This window comes from Harpia harpyja, chromosome 8 (assembly GCF_026419915.1).
Source record: "Harpia harpyja isolate bHarHar1 chromosome 8, bHarHar1 primary haplotype, whole genome shotgun sequence".
Classification (NCBI taxonomy): domain Eukaryota; kingdom Metazoa; phylum Chordata; class Aves; order Accipitriformes; family Accipitridae; genus Harpia; species Harpia harpyja.
In genome coordinates, this window is record NC_068947.1 from 12314778 (window position 1) to 12337247 (window position 22470).

At 38.1% G+C, this 22470-nt stretch overlaps 1 protein-coding gene across 8 annotated transcripts in view; it reads right to left on the minus strand.

Annotated features, from left to right (window-relative positions):
* The window catches only part of SLC37A1 (solute carrier family 37 member 1), a 39515-nt gene that overhangs the window by 12975 nt on the left and 4070 nt on the right, over positions 1-22470 (minus strand). For 4 of the 8 annotated variants that reach the window (XM_052794336.1, XM_052794333.1, XM_052794335.1 and 1 more), the window contains 11 exons: positions 21874-22156; positions 20065-20146; positions 19139-19265; positions 17209-17287; positions 15636-15771; positions 14032-14108; positions 12076-12242; positions 11312-11349; positions 5581-5664; positions 1798-1929; positions 105-195 (listed from right to left, as the gene is read on the minus strand). In XM_052794336.1, the coding sequence (XP_052650296.1) occupies positions 105-195; positions 1798-1929; positions 5581-5664; positions 11312-11349; positions 12076-12242; positions 14032-14108; positions 15636-15771; positions 17209-17287; positions 19139-19265; positions 20065-20146; positions 21874-21929 (1069 nt within the window). In that variant the 5' untranslated portion in view covers positions 21930-22156. The remainder of the gene's footprint in view (positions 1-104; positions 196-1797; positions 1930-5580; positions 5665-11311; positions 11350-12075; positions 12243-14031; positions 14109-15635; positions 15772-17208; positions 17288-19138; positions 19266-20064; positions 20147-21873; positions 22157-22470) is intronic. The other 4 variants (XM_052794334.1, XM_052794338.1, XM_052794337.1 and 1 more) reach the window with 2 other exon arrangements.

Below are 22470 nucleotides of genomic sequence, written 5' to 3' on the forward strand. Positions count from 1 at the left end.
AGCTTATTTCAGAAGCAGTCATGATTGTTTTCTTATTTATTTCAAGCTCTTATTTCCAGACACTTTGTAGTCACAATTCTGTATCCCCTTACTGTGATACTTACCTACATTTGTGATATAGAGGGGAAGCCAGAAGAGGAAAGTATAGCTCACCAGCTTTGCAAACAGAAGACAAAGGGAGAACTCTATGACTCCCTGAGAGAATAAAGAAAATGGGAAGTTAGCATCTTGATAGAGGCTGCTACTTTCAAAGACCATTATGAAAATGGTTTCTAAGAAGCATTTAGGCTTTTCTTTTTCTCTCAAGAATTCCCAAGAAGCATTCTTCCCCTGAGAGCACAAAGATTACCATCAGAGCAGACTGTGGTATTTTACTTACATGCTTTCTCTTCTTAATTGTACTGAATTGACCAAAGAGAGAACACTAAAATGAACAGGAAGGATTTGATACTGTTTGGGACACCTGCACCATTTACGTTCCTCATGTAAAGAGTTTTTAATATAGAATTATAGCAGATTTGGAGTGTATTCCAGAGAAATTGGCATATTTTTGCATTCTTTAGATCCTTCCTTCAGATGGGCCTAAGATTTCTCCCTTATCGTTTAACTCTTTACAAAAAGCCAGTTAACCAGTATGACACAGTTCAAATCAGTATATGGTAAGAGCACACTACAGACAGGGTATAGGCCTATTTGAAATACTCATTTGTTCCATCCTCTTTCCTGCTGGGTGTATGAAAAATATACTAACTGCACAGAGCTGCAAGCAAACTGCCAAACAAACCTACCTTCACTCCCATCACCATCTAATACATTTTTGTTTGAAACCAGATTTCTTAAATCCCTGGTATGGAGTACTGCAGTTATCAGCAGGGACAACACACATACACAGCTCGCTCTACTTCACATCCAGCTGTGACCCTTCCCAACAACAGGCAGGAAAAGTACCACAGTGTTAGAGATTCCAGGTGGCAGCAGCAGCAGCAATTTTTCTGCCCATTACTTCCACTTTGCCACAGGAAAAAACAGTTGAGACAGAGGACCAGACTGGATAGAATGAGAAGATGCAGGAATACAGTGGTTTGGTGCGGGAGATTTCTTCCCCTACCTTTACACCTGGTCCAAATCAATTTGCATATAATTCTACTTGTGCAACCTACTAAAGCTGCTAGGCTTTAAGCCAAGAGGACAATCAGGGATGATAGTCCCTGACCTAAAGGAAACTTCCTTTCCTTTTACCAGCAGTCTGAATGTTTGGGCTGTCTGAAACTTCTCAATATAAACCATAAAAGAGATTTTAAAATTAAAGCTTTTAAAAACAACGTTGAGGAGTGTAAATGGGAAGCCATGGAAGGAAGTTCTGATGCAGAGAAGTGCTTATAGACTCAGCCTGCTATTCCATCCTTAACACCCAGGTGTCATTAACTAAGACCAGTAAACTTTTACATTATAGGCTGTTCTAGTATTAGTTATAATGAGGTGAAAAAAACCCCAAAACCAGTTTATATGGGTACTGGAGCCTAGCTGCTTGTAGTTTCTAAGATACAACCAATGAGCTTATGCCATCTGCTTACTGGGGAAGAGAGTACTCTTGTACAGAGTTTCACTCCTCAGAGGGGTACACCTTGTCTTGTGTACCAGAATCTGATTTAGCCTATGTACACCAGAGCTGCCAATCAAAGCTTGTGATGCAAAGTTAATGTCATCTACCACTCCCTCTAGAACTTCATGGAAATATGAATTCTGAGGCAAAACTTAATTCTTAGAGGAACAGGCCAGAATAGCACATGTACTCACAGGTATTCGCAAGGCCCCAAGGAAGCTGATAGCTGATGTCCCATGTCTACCTTCCCCAGTGACCACAGTGCTGGAGTTCAGTGACACACTGCAATTTTCACTGTCAATAAGCAAATGCTGCATCTCTGGATCCTGCAATTTTCCCCAGCAACACCACATGAAAAACAAATGAACAGTGCATCAAAACATGTATCAAGCAATCAAATAATTCCAAAATATTTTTTAAAAAAATTTATCTGGTTTATCACAGAAAGTTACAGCTTTTATACAGAGTATATAGAGAGAGTATAGAGTATATACAGAATATCAGGTGAAACAAGTCTGGTTGTTTATGTCCAAATGCATACACTCCATTATGGAATCAAGTTTCTGTTCTACTGTGGCACAATTTCAAGTTGCAAAAAACACATTAGAGTACGGTTTAATGGAACAAAACAATTTCCAGTCTTCCCTTATTCTGCTACACAAATGTGGTCTAATTAACACTGACAATCTACCAAGTACTACAACATATTCCTGTATAAAAGCATGTATTATCTTCCTTCTGTACAAATATTAAGCACATTTTTCAGACTCTGTAACATCATTTTATTCACCGATTTAAATACAGGCCATTTTTCCAATTGAATTACAGATACCAAGTGCTTTATGTTAAGCAATCACTTATTTTTTCACGCCTGTTTCATTTGAGCATTGCAATCCACAAATTATAAAAGCCTGAAGTTTACCGATATTACCTAAATTGTGAATTCCGAGTTCTTTTCTAGCACTAGGAAAGATTTTACTCTAATACTGGCTGCTAAGAATACTTGTGGAACAAGTTATGACTCAACAAGAACAAGCCATCCCAGTCTAGCCATGAGGATAACGTTATTTTTATCCATCCACCACACTGAAGTGAACTCTCAGAATAGAACTGGAAATTTACATCTTACAGCTGTACATAGAAAAAGAAATTTCGGGTATAAATAGTCCTCAGTACTTCTTTTCCAACTCAGAAGGAGAACGGGATATAGCTATCCTTACTTTCACCTGCTTGCTGAGAAGCTTACCTAGCTGTGTACTTCTACTTGCTATGGATGTATTCTACATACTGTCTTCTTTCTCTTAATTCTTGTGCATTTGAGTAAGGCCTTTGTGAAGAATTAAGCCTCAAATATATATTTGGCTGCAGGTTAGTAAGGATAAAACGGCAGGCTATTCCATTTCTAGTAGTTATTACAAAGATAAAAACTTTCTGATTAATATTTGGTAAGCTGATGGCGGAAGAAAGAAAAAAAAAAGTAACCAAGTGCTGGACAAATTCAATTCTGCTATTTTACAATCAGTGACTCTAAATAAATTCTGGTTTTAAATAACTTCTTTTAGGAGAAAACGCTAGGGAACCAACCAGGCACCTGAGCCCAGATGCTTAGCATAATTTTAGAAGCTACCATGCAGCATCCAAAAATGTTTGTACAGGATTGGTAGATAGGATGTAGGATTTACAGGAGACCCTGCACCCTGATGAAGCGTTAACTAGAAGACAGGAAAAACAGGACCTCTGATGTGGCACTGTAAACCTATGTTATGGCACATGAGTCACTCCATCATCATCGTAAGTATTTATCTTCTGAATTACTGGAGCAACTTCAAAACTTGGAACTATTTTAGCAGTAGCAATTCAAACCATCAGCTATTACACTTTTAAAAAAGAGAGAAAAAAAGAGAGGGGGGGGGAAAAGAGCACGTGAGGGGAAAAGAACATGAAAAGAAAAAAAGAAAACGACTTAAACAGTAAAGCTCCCCACTAGATTCAATGAAAGACACTTCTAGATAGTGTCTTAAGTGACTATCCCTTGCACAATTTGCACAGCAAACTTAACGAGAATTGTCTGAGGTAATGCTGCTCGTTTCTCAGACAGGTAGATCTAAGCCTATTTAAGAAGACTGGGTTAATATTGGACTGGAAGGGACCAAGGTCCAAATAACTTATTTAGCAATTAATGCTGGAAACTTTTATCGACAATATGGAATTTTTATGCTGCACATAGCTAAATGATAAATTTCTGCTTGGCAGAGATAACACTGTTCAGTCTTGCCAGCTTGTCACAGAGTGCAATTAGGCATATGGCACACTCTCGATCTCTGGTGAAGGATTCATTATCCCTCAATTTTGTGTAATTTTTAAGAGGCCAACCTGACACAAGCAGTAAGGAACACACAGAGGTATTCAGGTCACGCACCCAAAAACACATTCTGCTTTCCATCACTGCATGTCCTGAATATTTGCTTTCTTTTTCCAGTAATTGAAGAGGTCAATGAAAAAATCAGTAAAAGCTGCCATTCCAGTGTGCTTGGAGGAGACCAGCTCATAAATGCAAAACATCTGTTGTTTGTACAGTGACAAAAGCTGACTGCGATAATCAGCTCACTATAACAGTAACACAACCCCTGTAAAAAGGAAAGGTCAGCTCTGCTTTGACAGGAAAAAGATTAGCTTCTCTCACTGGCAGAAAATCAGGGGGTCCCAAACAGTAACAAAACAGGATTTTTAATTTTTTAGTAATCTCTTTATAAACTTTGTTAGGACTCCATATTACAAACATATAACCCAGCTGGCAGGGTGGAGACAGCAGCGCAGGCAGGGAAGAATATCGAGAGGATTGCCAGCAAGTGCCCTCATGCTTTGCTGTCTGCGTTGTCTCCCTGTCCTGCTCACAAGGGAGCACCAGTCAGCGAGAGGAGTATGACTTCCTTGCCCACTTGCTATGCAGACTCTTTGTACAGGCTGATAGTAGAGGTACTGGCAGAGTTGGAAGAGAAATCTTTGTCTACTAATTTGCTGACTATATTTTAGCTCTGTCTTCACAACTTGTCTAAAGACACCTGCTGATACTCTTACATCTTCTCCCCTTATCTTACAGCTGGTTGTGAAATAATATTGCCAAATGGTTTCCGGGCTGGAGACTGTTCTTGGGCAGCTCAAAATGAACACAAATAAACTCAGTACAGAGGGGATTTAGGCTGCACTGATCAAAATTATGAGTAAAGCGTTTCCTTAGCAAAGATGTTCATCAACGGTGATTATTATACCCTGTGAATGCTACTTATTGTTCTATGGGCAAAGGATGAAAAGAACAGGAACTTTCTATTTTCTTGTAAAAGTCTAAAAGAAGCTAAAAAAAAAGTTATCCTCTCAAGATGTGACGTGCCAAGTGTACTGAATACAAATACAACATTTCAAATGGAAATTTTCTGTTAATGTCCATCACAAGATAAAATGTCTTTTTGCTCACAAATGGGCAAATCTACAATTCAGTTTCTAGTGAGAATTACCAGCACTTACGCTTACAGATTTTAAGCAAGATTTCTGTGAATAATTGCTCATATTTAGAACTCTCCATTCTCCATGTATAGTCTTGTAAGTATATACATCTATTACATTAAAAAGGGAGAGAAGTAAGACTGCAAGGACAGGACAAACACAGTATAAGTAGTTTAAAGATTTCAAATGGTCTATCTTTAAAATATTTTGCAGTGCATTCCTTTTGCTGGAGTTGTATGAAGATCACAAGATAAGACCAACTGAGTAAGCATGGTATCTTATTCAGCTCGGTTTGCAGTATCTTAGATAACTCTTAGTTTCCTCATCTGAAGTTACATTTGCATACGAAGATGGAAGTAGATTTCAGCATCATAAAAGGAAAAGCAATCTTTACCGATAGTAAATCTACTGTAAATATTCCATGTGAGCTTTAATAAGTCTTCTATACTATTTTACAACAATATGTTATATGTTACCTGAGGTTTGTTGGTTTCCTTAGCATTTAAGATTGGCATCTGGACTCTGAATTGAGATGTGCCATTCAGGAAAGTTTTAGAACTCTGAAAAAAACAAAACAAAAAACTCCCATACTTTCATTGCTTGTTTTTTAAAGGATTACATTAGTGTTAATCAAGTCTCTGCAACAAAAGTCTTTGTGCATTGTAACATAAACATAACCCCAAATGGAGCACCTTTAATGACTTTGTATTTTGGGGTTTTAAAGTTCTTATGCAGACCTATGGCAATGTACATAAAATGCAATCACAATTTTACTCAAAGGCTAACTTCATACTGTTTTTATATAGAAGCAGCAGACTGAATTCAGAGCACAGTCGTACAATTCTTAGTATCTTTAGCTGCTTTTTCATTGACATTGCAAACTTATTTTTTTCTCCTAAGCAGATGATCCTAGTAGCAACTACAGAAGTTGATTTGTTTCAGTAAAACCTTGATTCTTCATTTCCCTATCCCTTTAAGATGAAACTTTATCCCTTTAGCTTATGCTTATTATGTTCTTCTAACCCAGAAATGGACTGTGCTCTTATGGGCATGAGGGTTAATGAAGAATCTGAGCACCTCCAGCATGCCCAGTACAGAAACTGAAGCAACAAGCTATATTTTAGGCCCGAGATGGACTTGCTTTTTATACTTACTTATTAACAAGTGCATTAGTATATCAGTTCACACCAAAATTGCATTCATTGGAAAACATCATTCTGAGAGCCTTGGTCTAAAAAGATTTACTAGGGACGTTAAGATTCATCTGATGAATTAAATATACAGCTTCAAAGTAGGTTTGCAGTCAGGTAGGGACAAGCTACCTAAGACCACAAGAGGCACTGTGCATTCCTCAGGGACAAGATGTTTAAGTGTCTAATCACACTCTGGATGCCACATTAAAAAAAAAACAAAATAAAACAAAAAAACCCAAATCCTGCCCCAAATAAAACCCCCCAAACCCACCATCACAAATAAAAAAAGAATGCCCATCCTCACCGAACATTTTAATTCAAAATGAATCACTAGTTAATTCTTCCCCTAACAAAACCACAAGGATATGTATTGCAGTATTCTTTAGACAAACTGCCATTCATCAACCAAATCTTTCTAAGGCAGTGAAAAACTTTTGAAGATAAGCTAAAGTATTTCTGCTGCTCAATGCAGAGCTGAGGCACAAGCAGTCTTGGGCATGCATTCCCTCAAATAAACAAACAACACAAACCCCCAGGGTCTGATAAAACAGATTTTTAAAATTTTATCTTACAGAAAATTAGGCTCTTGTCAAAAAAGTGATTTACAGTAATCTCTGGGGAAGAAAATCCATTATCTAGAGACAAGTCATCTACATCTTTATTCAGCAGCTCAGCAGAGAAAAAATGAAAGACTTTTTCATTTGACTGTCAAAAATAAGATCTACTGTAGTAAGGAGGAAATGTCTGGGGAAAAGGACTAGACTGAGAGGCTGCACATTTAATACTTAGACTTCTTTCTCCTTCAGAAGATAAAAATTGCAGCCTAGTATCTTTTAAATGCACAAGCACTTTGCCACAGGAGTTTGAGAGCCAAATTTCCTGAAAATGCAAAGTCAGGTTAAAGAAAGTTCCTAGAACATAAAGACAGGTCTGTATGAACATGCTGCAACTAACATGTTTACCTATGAAAAAAAAAAAAAAAAAAGGTACAGGGAGAGAAGATGAGAAGCAGTAAAAACAGTTCTAAATCATCACATTTCACAAATGCTGTTAAATCTACTCTTTAACTTTCATTATGAAAGTGCACCAATGCTTAACAAAGCACACTGACTTCTCACTTGCATTTGTTGTAAGTACAGCCTTTTGGAAACTTACAGATTAAGCCTCCAATGCTAGCATTTAAAAGCACATTATTGTACTCAAATATTTGTCTTGAAACAAATTTCAGATTCGTAAATCAGAGCCAAGGTGAATATAAGCAAATGAAGCAAGAATTGGTGAATAAAGAATAAGAACCATGCATTCAAGGCTCTGTGCCTGGCTCTCCACCTGTGCTTCTGGACAGCTTAATGAAATCAGATTACTAACCACTACAAACTCTGTAGAAATATTGGGCTCACGATCACGCTGCAAATAAACAGTAGACCAAAGTCACCCAAGATAGTGATACCAGGGATGAATCTGATCTATAAGTCTACCCTAAGTCCCTCCCTCATGTTGAACATTTATTTTAGTTGTACTTAAATTTAACTGGCCTCATTCTTCCACAATGACGTTCAGCTTTTGGCACCAGCTGGTAGAGCTGCCTGCACCTAACCAAGACATCTGTCCAAAGTGACCTACTACAGCCTTACGAGCACAGCAAGTGAGTATTTTCTTTAATGTCTTAGAAAAAACATTGCTAACTATTTGCAAAAATACACAGGTTGTTCAGGTTGTCACTGAAATGACTGAGCAAAAAAGGACAGCTAGCATTTTATGCCTGCTAGCAAGTGCTACCCCTTGTACAATAGGGCTGAATTTTTTTGTTCCCAGTAATAACACAGTCTATTTTACCACATGAACCTTCCTTCAATTAGCAATCAGTTTTCTTTACAGTCATTGTCATTACCGCATCTGCACTTGTAGGAGGTCTTCTTGAACTTCTGTTGTTACCTTATTAATTTCCTTAACTTCTAAAACCACCCTCCCTGCAGTGAAGAGAAGCTGTGAGCCCTGTTCACTAAGGATTTAGAATCCATTGTGCTTTGCAGACCACACAGGTCTGAAGAGAGGTATTTGAGCAATTCAGATAGCATACAGCTTCCCAAGACAACAGCAAATCTTTATCTGAGAAGCGTCCAAGGCAGGTGGGGAAGCACTTTTATAAACCTCTTACGAGACTTCCAGATGTGAATACATGGAATAGGGAAGGAAGAAGTGATGCATTTTGTTCTGGAGAGCAAGGTTTCCAGGGAAACAGAAGGTCAAATTCATCCCTACACAATGAGACTGTGCCTGCAGCGGTGATCTTGCTGGTACCCTAGAGAAGATTAGGTCAAAAGCTAGCCCTTTTCTGGGACTGAGGCAAAGCGTGGTGAATGGAAGGGGAAAAAAGCTCCTAAAATAATAAATTTTTGTTAAAAATATCACGGCAAGTAGACATTGAATGTCAAATTTTTCCATACCAGCTCCTTGAGACATATGAGCAACATCCTGTGCAGAACTCTTTAGCTATACTTTCCAGTAAAAGTGTATTTGAAACAAACAACAAACATTTACTTCCATGAAGCTTAACAGCAAATGCTGTCAACATTATGCTCTAGGTATTATAAACAGCAGCTGAAATGTTCACAGGAGCATTTCTGAACTACATAAAAGCTAAGGACAAAAATGCCTCCTGTCAGGAGTCTCTAAGAGTCACTTAAAATATTCTCGTATTTGGCAGAAGTTACCTTTAAGAAATGAAAGACAATTAAATGAAAAATACAGGGTGCATTGTGAGCACACCTTATCTCACAGTAACAAACTAAGAATAGGAGTTCCACAGACTGTTAAAAGTATTCAGAAGCTTTATCAGGAGTACTTCATATGAGGAGAAAAAAACCCCATTAACTGGTAAAGAAGAGAGAACACAGACTAGAAAAGTTGCCTTCAGTCACTATTCAAGAAGAGGAAAGGATTTAAAATGTAAAAAGCCATCTATCTGAAACTACTGGGGGGGGTGATAAAAAAACCAGCAATCATCCCTGTACAATCTACCTGTGATACTCGGAACTAAAAGGTATAGTTCACATATACCTACACGTGCCAACAATCTCCATGTATAATCCCTTAGCACTGGAAAACATATGTGGGATTCCCTTGGGACCTTCCCTCCAACACTCTCCCCAAGAGCCCTGATTTGCCCTCGCACATGGGAAACCTTAAGACCTTCTTTGCCAGTCTCCCCCTACTATTCTTCCAAAGAACTAGTTGAAAATGTGGCAGACCTGATTGCCCACGGGTCCCTGGGAGCCAAAGGAGAAAGAGCCTGGAGAACACGCTGCTGTAGGTTTTGGTTACAGTAGACAAACACATACCAAAGTCTTATGGAACATGAAACAGAGATGACCCTGCAAACACACTCCTAAACAAAACTGGGCTACAAATGACATTCTGTTATGGGAGACGTTATATACTGCTGGTCTTCCTAATGCTCTCTTTCTTGTTCCCTTTCCTTGCTTTTTATTTTTCTCTTGTTCCATTTGGATTGCCGCCCTCCTCTTGAGTCACAGCTACACGAGGCAAGAAAGGAATTATCTTCTCACGTAGTTGCCTTCTTTCTAAGGCACTTCTTTTCTCCATTGACATGGCTTTCTACATTACTTAAATTTGAGTACATAAAATGTCTTACAAACTTTTGTTTCAAAAGCACTGGCCAAACATCTCGGTACCAGAGCTTAACCACTTCCAACCTACTTTCAAAATAGTATTTGAACAACCTTATACTAATACTTAAAGAGAAAGCTTTCCTTTTAGAAACAACTAAAAACGAGTTTTGCTGCCACAATGGCACAAGGAAGTATACATGCAACGTTCAGCAACCCAAAGAAAGCTTAGACATTTGCACACACACGCTTCGATCCTGCTTCAACAAGGCCTTAAGTGGTCAATCTCTGACGCTGGATTTTCAAACTCTTGTGTCAAGAGAGTCACATTTTCCCTTGTGATCCAGACAGTAGGTGTGATAGTATATTTTCAGCTTAGTGAAGTTCCTTACCTTGCCAAAATTTAAAAGCCCTTGAAGTATAAGCTCTCATACAATAGCAAGATCCACTGCCTTGATGCCAGTAAAAAATGATCAACGCATCCTAAAAATACACTGTATATTTAAAAAAAAAAAAAATCATCTACGTATAAACAGCATCTCCATCCTTGAGGATTTCAAAATCTGACAGGCAAGCCCTAAGCAATTTGATCCTATGTCAAATTTAGACCTACTACGAGCAGAGGGTAGGACCATACAATGTCCAGCGGTCCCATCCCTTCCAACCTAAATTATTCTGTGATGCCACAAAAAGTAAAGCATTCATTTGTCATGCAACGCATACCACTAAGCACAGATTATTTCTCTCTCCTTTTCACAGCTCTTCATTAATGTCAGTTTTGGTTAAATAAAGGCCATATTGTATCATGACTAAACTCACTGTCACAGACTGGTTGACTGCTCCACTCTCTTCACCTCAGCTTCCTATCCATCTCTTGCTTCCTCTTTTCCCTAGCCATGCGCTCCTACTGTACTTCCCTCTATCCAAGGGAACATTCCACCTTCCATCCCCAGGCCCATAGATGCATGGTTCCTTGACGCTATGTCAGCAAAAGGTCTGTTTGCTCTTTCTGCAATGCCTAAGCAAGGAAGGCAAAAGCAGGAGATAGGTCTAAATGCTCTGAAGATGCCCAGGAAGACTGGAGGAAAGTAAGAAAGTTCATCAAAAAAAGATGAACAGTTTTTACTTGGTTTACTGTAATAAGATCATCTATTCCAAACTTTAGTTAAAATAAACTAATTCACCTCTTGATTCACATTACTTTGATTGAAAGTAAGCTACTGGTTTACCAGTGAAGCACAGAAGACCAATCATTCCCTCAAGTACAGGGTTAGTTATAACAGCCTGGCACAAAAGGGCCACGCAGAATATCTAATTTCCAGAACTATCATAATAAACGTGTATTAGGAGGCAAAAAAATCAAAATAGAAAAAGCATTCACTTACACTGGATGGTGTGCAGGAGCAACTTATATCTTTAGGATCTGAAATACAATACCATGCATAGTTAGCAGTGAAAACAAGCATAATGAATATCTCTTAAAACACTTACCAGTAGTGTAATTTACCAACAATAAACCAACAGTACAGGTAACACAGAAGTAGTCCTGGTAGAAATGTGTAACTGTAGCTTCAGAGAAAAAGAAAAGGGTGCTCCATGGTACCCTTCCCATCCTATGACCACACTGAGTGCTATTCTGGCAGTCCAGCTCATTACAGCATTCTAGTTTTATTTGCAGAACTTCTTACTTCCTGAGATAGGACAGTAACAGTAAAATAAGCATTCATACTAATATCTCTGAGTCTATGTAGGGATAAGACGGGGCAAAGCTTTTTAATTTCTAATTTAAAGTGACAAAACTTGCTCTATCAGCTGACTTCTGTATTTCATAGCACAGAATATGGATGGCATGAGTTGAATGGTAGCACAGAATATACATTGCAGCCAGGTGGGACATTCTGCTATGATACACTTGAACAGGCAAGTGTACTGAATTCTGAAATGTTACTCTCTCAGGTATGCCAGAGTCTGAGTGTACAAACTCTTTAGACGTACACAGGTTCTTCTCCATCTAGTGTTCTAGGAAGAAGTTCTTTAAATATTGGCATAGCTTGAGGAATATACTTTGCACTGGGACATTTAGCTTAAACAGCTGGTGTTCTTCACCCATAATGAGCCCTCCGTAATTCTGTCCCATTAAAGCACTTACGTTCAATAAGAAACAGGAAACAAACAATCCCCATCACAGCAATGATAACACCAGGCATCACAAAGGAGAGACCCCAGCATGTAGACACCCAATAAGCAGCAATTAAAGATCCCAAGATATTTCCCACTGAAGTGTGTGAATTCCAGATTCCCATGATCAAACCTCTCCTGCATTAAAAAAACAAACAAACAAACATTTCTTATTATTCCAACAATAACTATCTTGAGAAAAGTGTATCAAAAATGACTGTTCATCTGTGGGGTTAGTGAATATTTGCAATTCTATTGCTCTTTAAAGGACTGCTTCTCTATGCTACAGTCTTTCATCTGGCAATTTCAAGGCACCTAAATATTAACAGAAGTGTTCTAAATACTTCTCTGTGCACGACAGAACTCATCCTGCTTTCAAAGGCACCACTAGGGCTTGCATATTTCTGGATAAGAGTTTCTCTGATAAAAACAAGTATGCAGATGTTGCGTAGCATGGGCACGCCAAGTCTGATGCTTCTGGGAATGAAAGTCCTCCTGCAAACACACTGCACTGATAATCTGATGCTTTCAGGGTATGTTAGACTTATCATGCAGAAGAAAACAATATGTACAGGATAGGTAGAGCAAATTCAGTATTTTCTGATCACATTCTGGACTTGCTAGGCACTCGTAGAAGATAACACCTGCACAGGCTCAGCTAACAGACACATCAAACTGCTGTCTGCCTGGGAATCCCAGATTAGAGCTGCTGTAGAATAGCTTCATCTGAGCTAATGTAAACCAGAAAAATCCTACTGAAGTCACGACAGTTAGCAGGTTTTTCTTCCCTTGTAAGTCATGGGAAAACTGCCTTGCCCTGAGCAGCAGTTTACCTGGAGCAACCTAATTTGAACTAAACCTAATCTTTTCCGTTAGCTGAATACAAGATCTAAGAGGTCTGCTCATGTTTCACGAATTTGTAGCAAAATGAAAACAAGAACCAGATCGCTGACATTCAAGTGAGAGCCCTATCCACCAGTCCACTATGCGGCCTCCTAAAAGTAAAGGGTGTTGCTTTTGCACAAAGCAAAATCTTGTTTTGCACAGACTCGCCAATACATACAGTATTGTATGACAGTTATCATTCTCTGCATTTTTAACATTCACAAAAAAGGCTGCAGGGACTATGGAAAACTAGTTTGAGCCTACATCTTCTTAACTATCCCGTGATTTTATATAAAAAGCATACACTTTATTTTCATATGTCCTTCTCTTGAACCGATTGACAATAACGTTCATTCAATGGTATGTAACTACAATGGATGGCACCGAAGTAGCATTAGTATATGCTACATGCATCAACCAGTATCAGAGCCAATGGATTTAGCATGCAGCTCTTGCAAAATTTATGGAAAACTCCTGTGTGGTATGACAAAATAAACATTATGAGCAATCTATATGCAGGATTAAGGAAAAAAAAAAGATTATTTAAGGAAAGTGACAAAAAGAAAGGTTAAATCAGTTGCCATATCTATTTTCTTTTTTTAATTAAATTTTGGAGTTTCTGTAAGTGTGTTAGAAAAAAAGATACTTTTAGAGTTACACCCTGACAACTGCTTTGAAACACAAATGAAAACATGGGAAAGTCCACATTAAAATAGCATAATAACAGTCTTTATTAAAAATGGGTTTAGACTGTTAATATTTGCAAGAAGTATTCTTAATTCAATTTTGAAATATTTCACCTGAAAAATTAAACATCAGACTAAAGAGCTACCACAAAACACTGTTTTGACATGAGGGAAAGTATGTCAAAGCAATATATAAACTAATCAGCATAACAAAGGAAACTCCTCTCAAAGATCTACCTGCTTGTTTCATCCCCAAAAACACTGAACCAAAAGAAAGATATTTAAATTTTCTATAATATTACAGCCCGGAATGTATTGATTTGTACTTCCAAAACTTTGGATTACATATTATTTACCTTCCTTTTCCAAACCAGTTGCCAATACATGTAACGACACTTGGCCAGCCCGTAGTTTGCACCAACCCATTAGCTATCTGAAAGTATATAAAAATAATAATAAATAAACATACCCTATAATAGTCAGGTTCCTACACAATTCCTGCTGAGTGCTGCATTGGGAAAAGGAAGCCTACACAAATGCTTTGAATTTAGAAATTTAGTGGAGGGTTTTGAAAGCATTCTTTTCCAAGAATAAACAAGTTACAATGTTTTGCAGAGATTCTTCCCTCTACCTACATCTTTCCAACTGTTTTATGATTTAAAACACAGAAGACTGTAATTCAATCACATGCTTACCAAAACCCACGTTGCACTGAACTGAACAAAGAAACAAATTCCTCACAGTAACAGCAACATAATACTTATCTCAATTTGAACATACGGCAAAGCATGTTTGCAATCGAACAAGGTAGAAAAAAAGAAAACTTTAGGGGAGAGACTGGGTAACTTTGAACATTAACTTTAAAATTCTTAACAGACACCTGTAAATAAACTGAGAGGAGAAACTTACTATATTGAGGCTGATATAAGAACTATTTCAACCCCCATGCTGCACAGATCATAACCCTAACTGCACTCCTAAAAAACTCCCTATCTAGAATTACACATTAACACAAAGATCACAATACAATAATTCACATGTTCAATGAGCATTTGAACACACAACAAAACAACCTCACTCTACCCAACAAAAACCAATTAGGCTGGTGGTTCAAGACCACCCTTGGTCTTACAGGATTCACTGACCACCTCAGGCAGTGCAGCATTGGTAGAGATAGTTAGATTAACCCTAAAGGAGCCAGCTCCTGTCTTGGAAACCACATAAGCCAAGAGCGCTGGGGCAGTGACATGGTTAAACGGATGACTTGGTGAAATGGTTATAAAAGCTTGCAGTACCCAAGTTAGTATCGCTGCATGCCATGTTGCACAATGCCATGCAAACGTGCCAGCGGTGAAAGTGCTACTGCAGTAGCACCAAGAAAGCAGCAGGGCAAGGTGCAGACCTGTCCAAAATGACTCAGAAGTGCTAACCATATCCTGGTCCTGATCTAAATTCCATTTTAGGTCGATGGTAAATATTCTCATGATGCCTGATTAGATCTACAAGTGCTCTGAAAAATCCCACACAATGGATCTCATTACAGAAGCTGCCTGTTCTCAGCCACACCAATGTGGGAGACTGTTTATCATTAGCAGTATAAACGTAATTTTCCTGCAGAGAAAGCCAGGATACATCACTCAGGTCTTGGCAGACTGACAAAAGTAAATACATTTGTTTTAAAACTCTCCCACACTTAAGCTTGCTACGATTTGATCACTGACTTGACACAGACTGAAACACTTTAATTTGTTTTCAAAGATTTCTTCCACTAAAAAAATGTTTTTCAAAAATAAAACCTGGGGCTACCCACTATCATTTCCGCCTGTCATCAACGACAATGTATGCCAGAATTTACATCCTCCCATCCAACCACTAATCATTGTTTGCAACTGAAAAAAATCCAATACAACATTAAACAGCACCACGGAAACTCAGAGTATGTAAATAACATCGTGCCTACCTGGGCCATTATGTAAAACCACAGATTATGTATATTATAGAAATAACCCAATCCAAACATTGCAGTGAAGAGTCCGCTAGCAAGCATCCCGACTGTCAGATAGTACCGGATAGGTAGCCGTTCTCCTATTATTCCACTTGGAATGCAGAAGGAAATAAAAAGAAAGGCAATAGTTAAAAATTAGATCATGCCCCAAGCCTTCACAAATAAGAATATTTTGTGTTGTTTAATTCCGGTTGAGGAGAAACTTTATTGGTAACTGCTGTTTTCCTTCACAGCAGCAAATGAGCAATGCTTAGCACTTGATAGAAAAAAACAACAAACATTTCATGTTCACTAATTGCCAAGTGCTGACATCTGCACAACCATCTTTCAGGGAAATACTCACCTGGAACACACTGGAAGTCATTTACTTAAGGAGTCATTTTCCAAATGACCTGTAAGGCAGGACATGACTGCGGCCATTTAAGGTGAGACTTGTCTCCCTTGCTAACGATTCGAGTTACGAAGGTTCAGGTTTTAGTCAATAAAAAGAAGCATCTCCAAACAGCAGCTAATATTGCACATTTTAAGATGGGTTCGGCATTATTTGTTAGGAGGTGTCTGCTTCTGTCCTTTGACTATAGAGAAAGCCAGGACAATCAGTTTAGTCTACACGTGCAAGCTGGAGACTGATAAAGTTTACGGACATATATTCTAGCATATTGTCGTGGTTTAACCCCAGCCAGCAACTAAACACCACGCAGCCGCTCACTCACTGCCCCCCCCCCCCCAGTGGGATGGGGGAGAAAATCGGGAAAAGAAGCAAAACCCGTGGGTTGAGATAAGAACGGTTTAATAGAACAGAAAAGAAGAAACTAATAATGATAATGACAACACTAATAAAATGACAACAGTAATAATAAAAGGATTGGAATGTACAAATGACGTGCAGTGCAATTGCTCACCACCCGCCGATCGACACCCAGTTAGTCCCCGAGCGGTGATCCCCTGCCCCTCCCCCCCCAGTTCCTATACTGGATGGGACGTCCCATGGTATGGAATACACCGTTGGCCAGTTTGGGTCAGCTGCCCTGGCTGTGTCCTGTGCCAACTTCTTGTGCCCCTCCAGCTTCCTCGCTGGCTGGGCATGAGAAGCCAAAAAATCCTTGACTTAGTCTAAACACTACTTAGCAACAACTGAAAACATCAGTGTTATCAACATTCTTCGCATACTGAACTCAAAACATAGCACCGTACCAGCTACTAGGAAGACAATTAACTCTATCCCAGCTGAAACCAGGACACATATATTCCTTCATATTCCATATGAAGGCAAGACAGGCTAGACTGCAAGTCAGAAAGCATTCCTGCACAAGGCAGTCAGGATGGGTGCAAGTAAGAAGCTTTCTATATACCAACAGGTATGATACCACCAGGGACTCAGGATGATGTGGTTTTTTTACTCAGCAACCAAGTTCTCACTCTCTTCACCAGAAACTTTACAGCAGGAAAGGGCAATATCTCAGAAGTAGTACAGCCTCATAAATTAACACAAAGTGATAAAGCAGGTTTCCAAGAGAATGAGGTTTACCTTAAATACATTCCAATTGCATATGCACACAGAAATGAGTAATCCAGTGCTCCCAGTAACTGTTTGTAGTTGTTCTTATCTAAGAATAATTTTCAAAACAAATTATCAGTTTTAATGTACCAATAACTTCCCAACCATTTTTACATATTACAAGAAAAATGTTAGTGAATGTGCACTGACATTTAATTTTCAATAGGCACGTTTAGACTTAAGCATGCACTTTGCAAAACTTTTTAACAAAACAAAAAAAAAACCTCTACAACTGACCCTTTTGCCTGTAACATATTAGGAAAATATTGGTAGGCCCATTCTTAATTCCACCTTATTCAAAACAGCATTTTGGAAAAGAAAAAAACATCAGTTATTAACAAGGTGCCCTTTTCTTATAGGTCCTTAGGCAAAAGAAAACCCAAACTTTAACAGACTTTAACAAAGTGGAAAGATGTGTTGCAAATGTGTGAGGTCCTAACAGTCAAAATGGCTAAAAAAATCCACCATCATATAGGCATTTAAGGAATCAGCTTAATATATATTTTTTTAAATGTTTAAAGCCTTTTGCATTTCATTTTCCAACTACTCATAAGGCACAGAGATAGAAGTTTTGTTCAAAAAAACCCCAGGGTTCTGCTCTGTACAGCAAACGACCATAATCACAACTAAATGGGACTTGCAGGCAGGATGGAGGGAGCAGGAGGGACTCCACCCAGACAGAAACACCAAGTCTAGTCTCAAGAGACCTGAGCTCATACCAAGAAAGACACTTTGTGTATTTTCAAGGAGCCACAATTCCCATTGACTTTGCAAATAAAGTCACAGTTATTAAAGCATTCCTTCTTTCAGTGTTACTCCCAGCTTGCCAGCTATGTTGCCTGAAAAACAGAGCTGAAAGAACAAGTCTAGAGTGCCATCCCAAGGGGGTAGCTTTGCAATAACCTGTGTGTTCATGGAAAAAGGACGACACTGGAGCTCAGAAGTCTCCATTAAGAAAGCTAACTAGTGTTTTAGACAAGTAAACTCAGTCTCCCCTTGGTCCAGGGACAAGAAACAGCAACCAAGTTTAACTGCATCCCAATACATTTGGAATGTTGCGGGACTAAATAAAATCAGTAGACCGATTACCTTGCAGCAGGCAGTTAATACACAGAATTTTGTCCACAGAAAACCCAGAGCTCAGATCTTTAATTATCTTTGAAGAGAGTAGGACTTTTTTTAATTGCTAATTAAAGAATAATTAGAATTGAGGGATAGATAGACTGGACTGGCACATTGACAGAATGGACCATACTTCACAGATGTTCTTGTTAGTGATAAAAGTGTCAAGGAATGATTCAAAATCTCTATTAAATTCAAATTTAATTGTAAGTAGGCAATTTTTTTTTCTATTTAAGTGAAAGGCCAGGGTCATAAGCTATTCAGTAAGTTGTCAACTCTATTCTACAACAAAGTACCCCATTTTTCTCCATTAAAATGGGGAGAAAAACATTCTTTCTGGCAGATAAGGACTCTGAAAAGTTGCAATTTAGATAAACACCAAGGAATTTCATTTAAATGATTGCTGGACCTTGAATTAAAACAGCAGAAAATTATAATGATTTTATTCTTCACTCTTTTTTTCCTTAATAGACATTCTAAAGACAAATCCCATTTTCTGACTGAAAACTGATCTACTGAAACCATCTCATAGCTATAACAGGTAAAATAATGTCAGTTGTTTAAGTGACTTTAAGTAGGAAAGACATCATAAGTCACAACTTAACTTTCTTTGGAAAAATCAATGAGAACATGGAAAACAAAACACCCCTCCCATACACATCTCCTGAATCCCTCCACTCATGAAGAAGAAACAGCAAGAGGCAAATAATCTAATTATGAATATCATCTCATTATTATGAAAGAAAAAAACAAAAACAAAAAAAACCCCAACCCTTACCAAATGGCTCCCAACCGCACTGAGATATATTAGATGGCTTTTTGACAGGCTGAATCTGGGCAGCATATTCTTTGTAGGAGTTGACTTCAACTTCATGTGAAGCACTGCAATGCTTATGCAGCTCTCCCTGATACAGAAAGGAAATTTGAAAATGGAAAATGCACTTGTGACTGTTAATACCCACACAGCAACAAATTTAACAATTCTAGCTCTATATGAACCTGTGTCAAACCTACTGAAATCAGTAAAATTGTTAGCCATTATTAATTGCTTGGTATTTTGCTAGGTGAAGCCACTATTACATGCTACAGTGAACTGGTGTTCCTCATACTGCAGAATTTCAAAATTGCTCACTAACATCAAGTTGCTTTGCCCATTGTTGCTCATCAGTTATATACAATACAGCCCTGGGGGGATTTGATCTGTGTTTGGCAAGCTATAAAGACCGAAGATTAAACTAACAAACCTAGAATTAGATAATATTTTGCCACCAGCTTCACTAGGAACAGAGTCCCAAGTGTACAGAAAACTAGAACTATGATGTCCAACAGTCTTGTAAATGCCAGTCGAATTTTGTCATGTTTGACTCATAGATTATGAGCAACTTTTCTCAAACATTTAAATGTAAACTTGTAAACTCTTAAGTATCTATAAATAGATTAATTCACATGAATTAGGTGTAGGCATAGCTGTTTCAAGTCTTAAGTCCAAAGATTAGACGTATACACAATATTCTAGGTATGGTTTCACTAAAGTTTATCAAGTAAATGTCACTGTGTACTAGCTTTATCAGTTTTTCATCTTTTAAACCATTCCAAGTTAAAGTTTAACACTGCCTTTCTCAAAAGGAAATACTGAAAAAGATGACTACTTCCGTGTTTGACAGGAGTAGAAGGATGTTTAAACAAGGACACAACCTTGCTTACCTTAACTATACTAATAGGTTTCCTTGATAAATGGAAGCTGGCATACAACAAGAAAGTGAGAGAAAAAATGAAGGCTCTGTACCTACAACATAAAAAAAAAAAAGAGTATTTGAAAATTATTGTATTCAGATTTACTTTTAGCACTGAGTTACATAAAAATATTACACAAGTCATTGGTAATCTTGGAATAGTGAAATCTTGGAATAGTGAAAGACAACTATTTTTATGTTCTCCAATAGCCTGAAAAACCATCCTAGCAGTTACACTGCTTTACAACATCTGCTCTGATCTGGCTTTGGGAGGGAGCTTGGTAGCACATGGGTAGAGGCAGGACAACATGGCAGTGCTCTGGTGTCCGCAGAGCTGATCTGCCTTGTTTACAACCTTCCTTCGGGGGCTATTATAAGGCAGTTCAACATTAAACGTACTGATAACCAGATTTCACATTTCACTCTATCTTCTGGTTTTCTGGTACAATTAGGACATAAATGATGGCTCTGTGAATTGTCAGTTTGGCTACTGTGGGTTATTACTTCTTTCTTTCCTTACTGCTTTTAGGATTTTGCTTTACTTTGGCCTTCCTCTGGAACAACAGAAATCAGCCATTTCTAGAGATGGATGGGGGGACTGACACTGACTGTGTATACTGTCGGCTGGAGCGCATGAACATAATTAACCAGGATTGGGAAGGAATTTTCCCTTGTACTCCACCTCACTGGCATCCTTGGGTCTTTCTCTGCAGTTCATCTGAATGAAAAGGGTATCTCAAACTCCCTGTCACTACAAGCATTACAGAAAGATAACGATCTGATCTATTCTATTCTCTACCTTCAACAGTTTCGGTTGTTTAAGGAGAACGTTTTGTGGATTGGTGCTTTTAACAACACACAAAGATCAGAGCGTATCTACTGGAACATTCTAGCCTCGATCTTAAAATTAACATCTGTAAATAAAAGTACATATATATGTACAAAGACCTGATATCACACAGCCTACTAGGGTCCCTAATTTTTAATTAACATTTCAAAAATAATTTTCTGCCTCAAACTTCTACATAACAAGGGTGGTGTTTTATAGATCTGGCACATTCACAGAGACATCAAAAAAACTAGTGAGTTATCCCACGAGTTGAGTTATTCACCCCCATAACTGAAAACATCCTCACAAGTGATCAAACTGAAATGACTTTGTCCTTGCTGCTCTACTAGAGAAAGCATGTGATAAAAGTTGCTCAAATGGGAAGCGCTTGGTCTTTCATTTGTTATTTTTTTGTTACACACACACAATTGACTCAGTATTCTCTCAGAAAGCACAAGAACTGATACCATCCAACTTCCAGGATTAGTTTTCCTAAAGCAAAGAGGTTTTGGTTTTGTTTTGGGGTTTTTTTTTAAATTTTATTTTAATATTACAGTAGCAAGAACTAAAACTGTAATTCTACAAGTCTATATTACACATCAAATTATGGGGGAGAAAATACACTTCTTCATAAGAAGAGAAAGCTAACCTCGAGCACCTGTCCCACCTAAGAGTTTGAAAATAAAAATCTGAAATTTATCCCTTCAAATACATACCTTGCAAAGAAAAGGACAAAAGGCTTTATTCTCTAGCATACTCGACTAGTAAGGGTCTTGTCTGGGTTCCCCCAACAAAGTATCTCACTTTTAAATGTCAGCATTATTTATTATACAACTGACTATATTTTCTTGCTGTATATATTAAGCAATGAAAAAGCAGAAACAGAGCAAGGCAACAGTATCAAACTCGTGTTGTCCAAAACAAAGATCACCAGTATACTTCAAGACTTACCACTGATCTCGTGAAAATGAAGTGATGAAGCGAATCCCAGGAGGAAGCTGAGCCATCTACTCTATAGCTGGTATCAAATTTTAGGTGACACGCTTATGTACTTGTGGCAACGTTATCTGTTCTTCAGAATACAATAACAAAGATCCTCCCAAAGCCGTGCAATGGTAGGCTGTTAACAAACGTGGAAGATACGCTGCTGAGTTGATCTCCCCGTAGGTTTTTTTTCTTGTACCTTCAGTCACGACGTGGCAAATTCTTCACTCTGCCTTTGTTAATTGCTGATCTTCAAATAAGAGAAGCTGATAAGTAAATACTCTTATCGAGTTATTGTAACATTTTCTAATCATAACATTTGAATCAGCAATTATTTCTTTCAGAGACAAGTAATTACCATAACTAACCTCCTAGACATCAAAAATGTAATGGAGAATTTTAAGTCAATATAAATCCCAGCCTTTTCTGAATTTTATCATGTATAATCTATTTTGAAGAAGTCAGCATAGTATAAAGCAGCGGGGACACAAAGGAAAGATGCACTTAGAACATGATCCAAAGCCAGCTGATGTCAAAACGCTCTGCTTTTGTCCCAGAAAGACT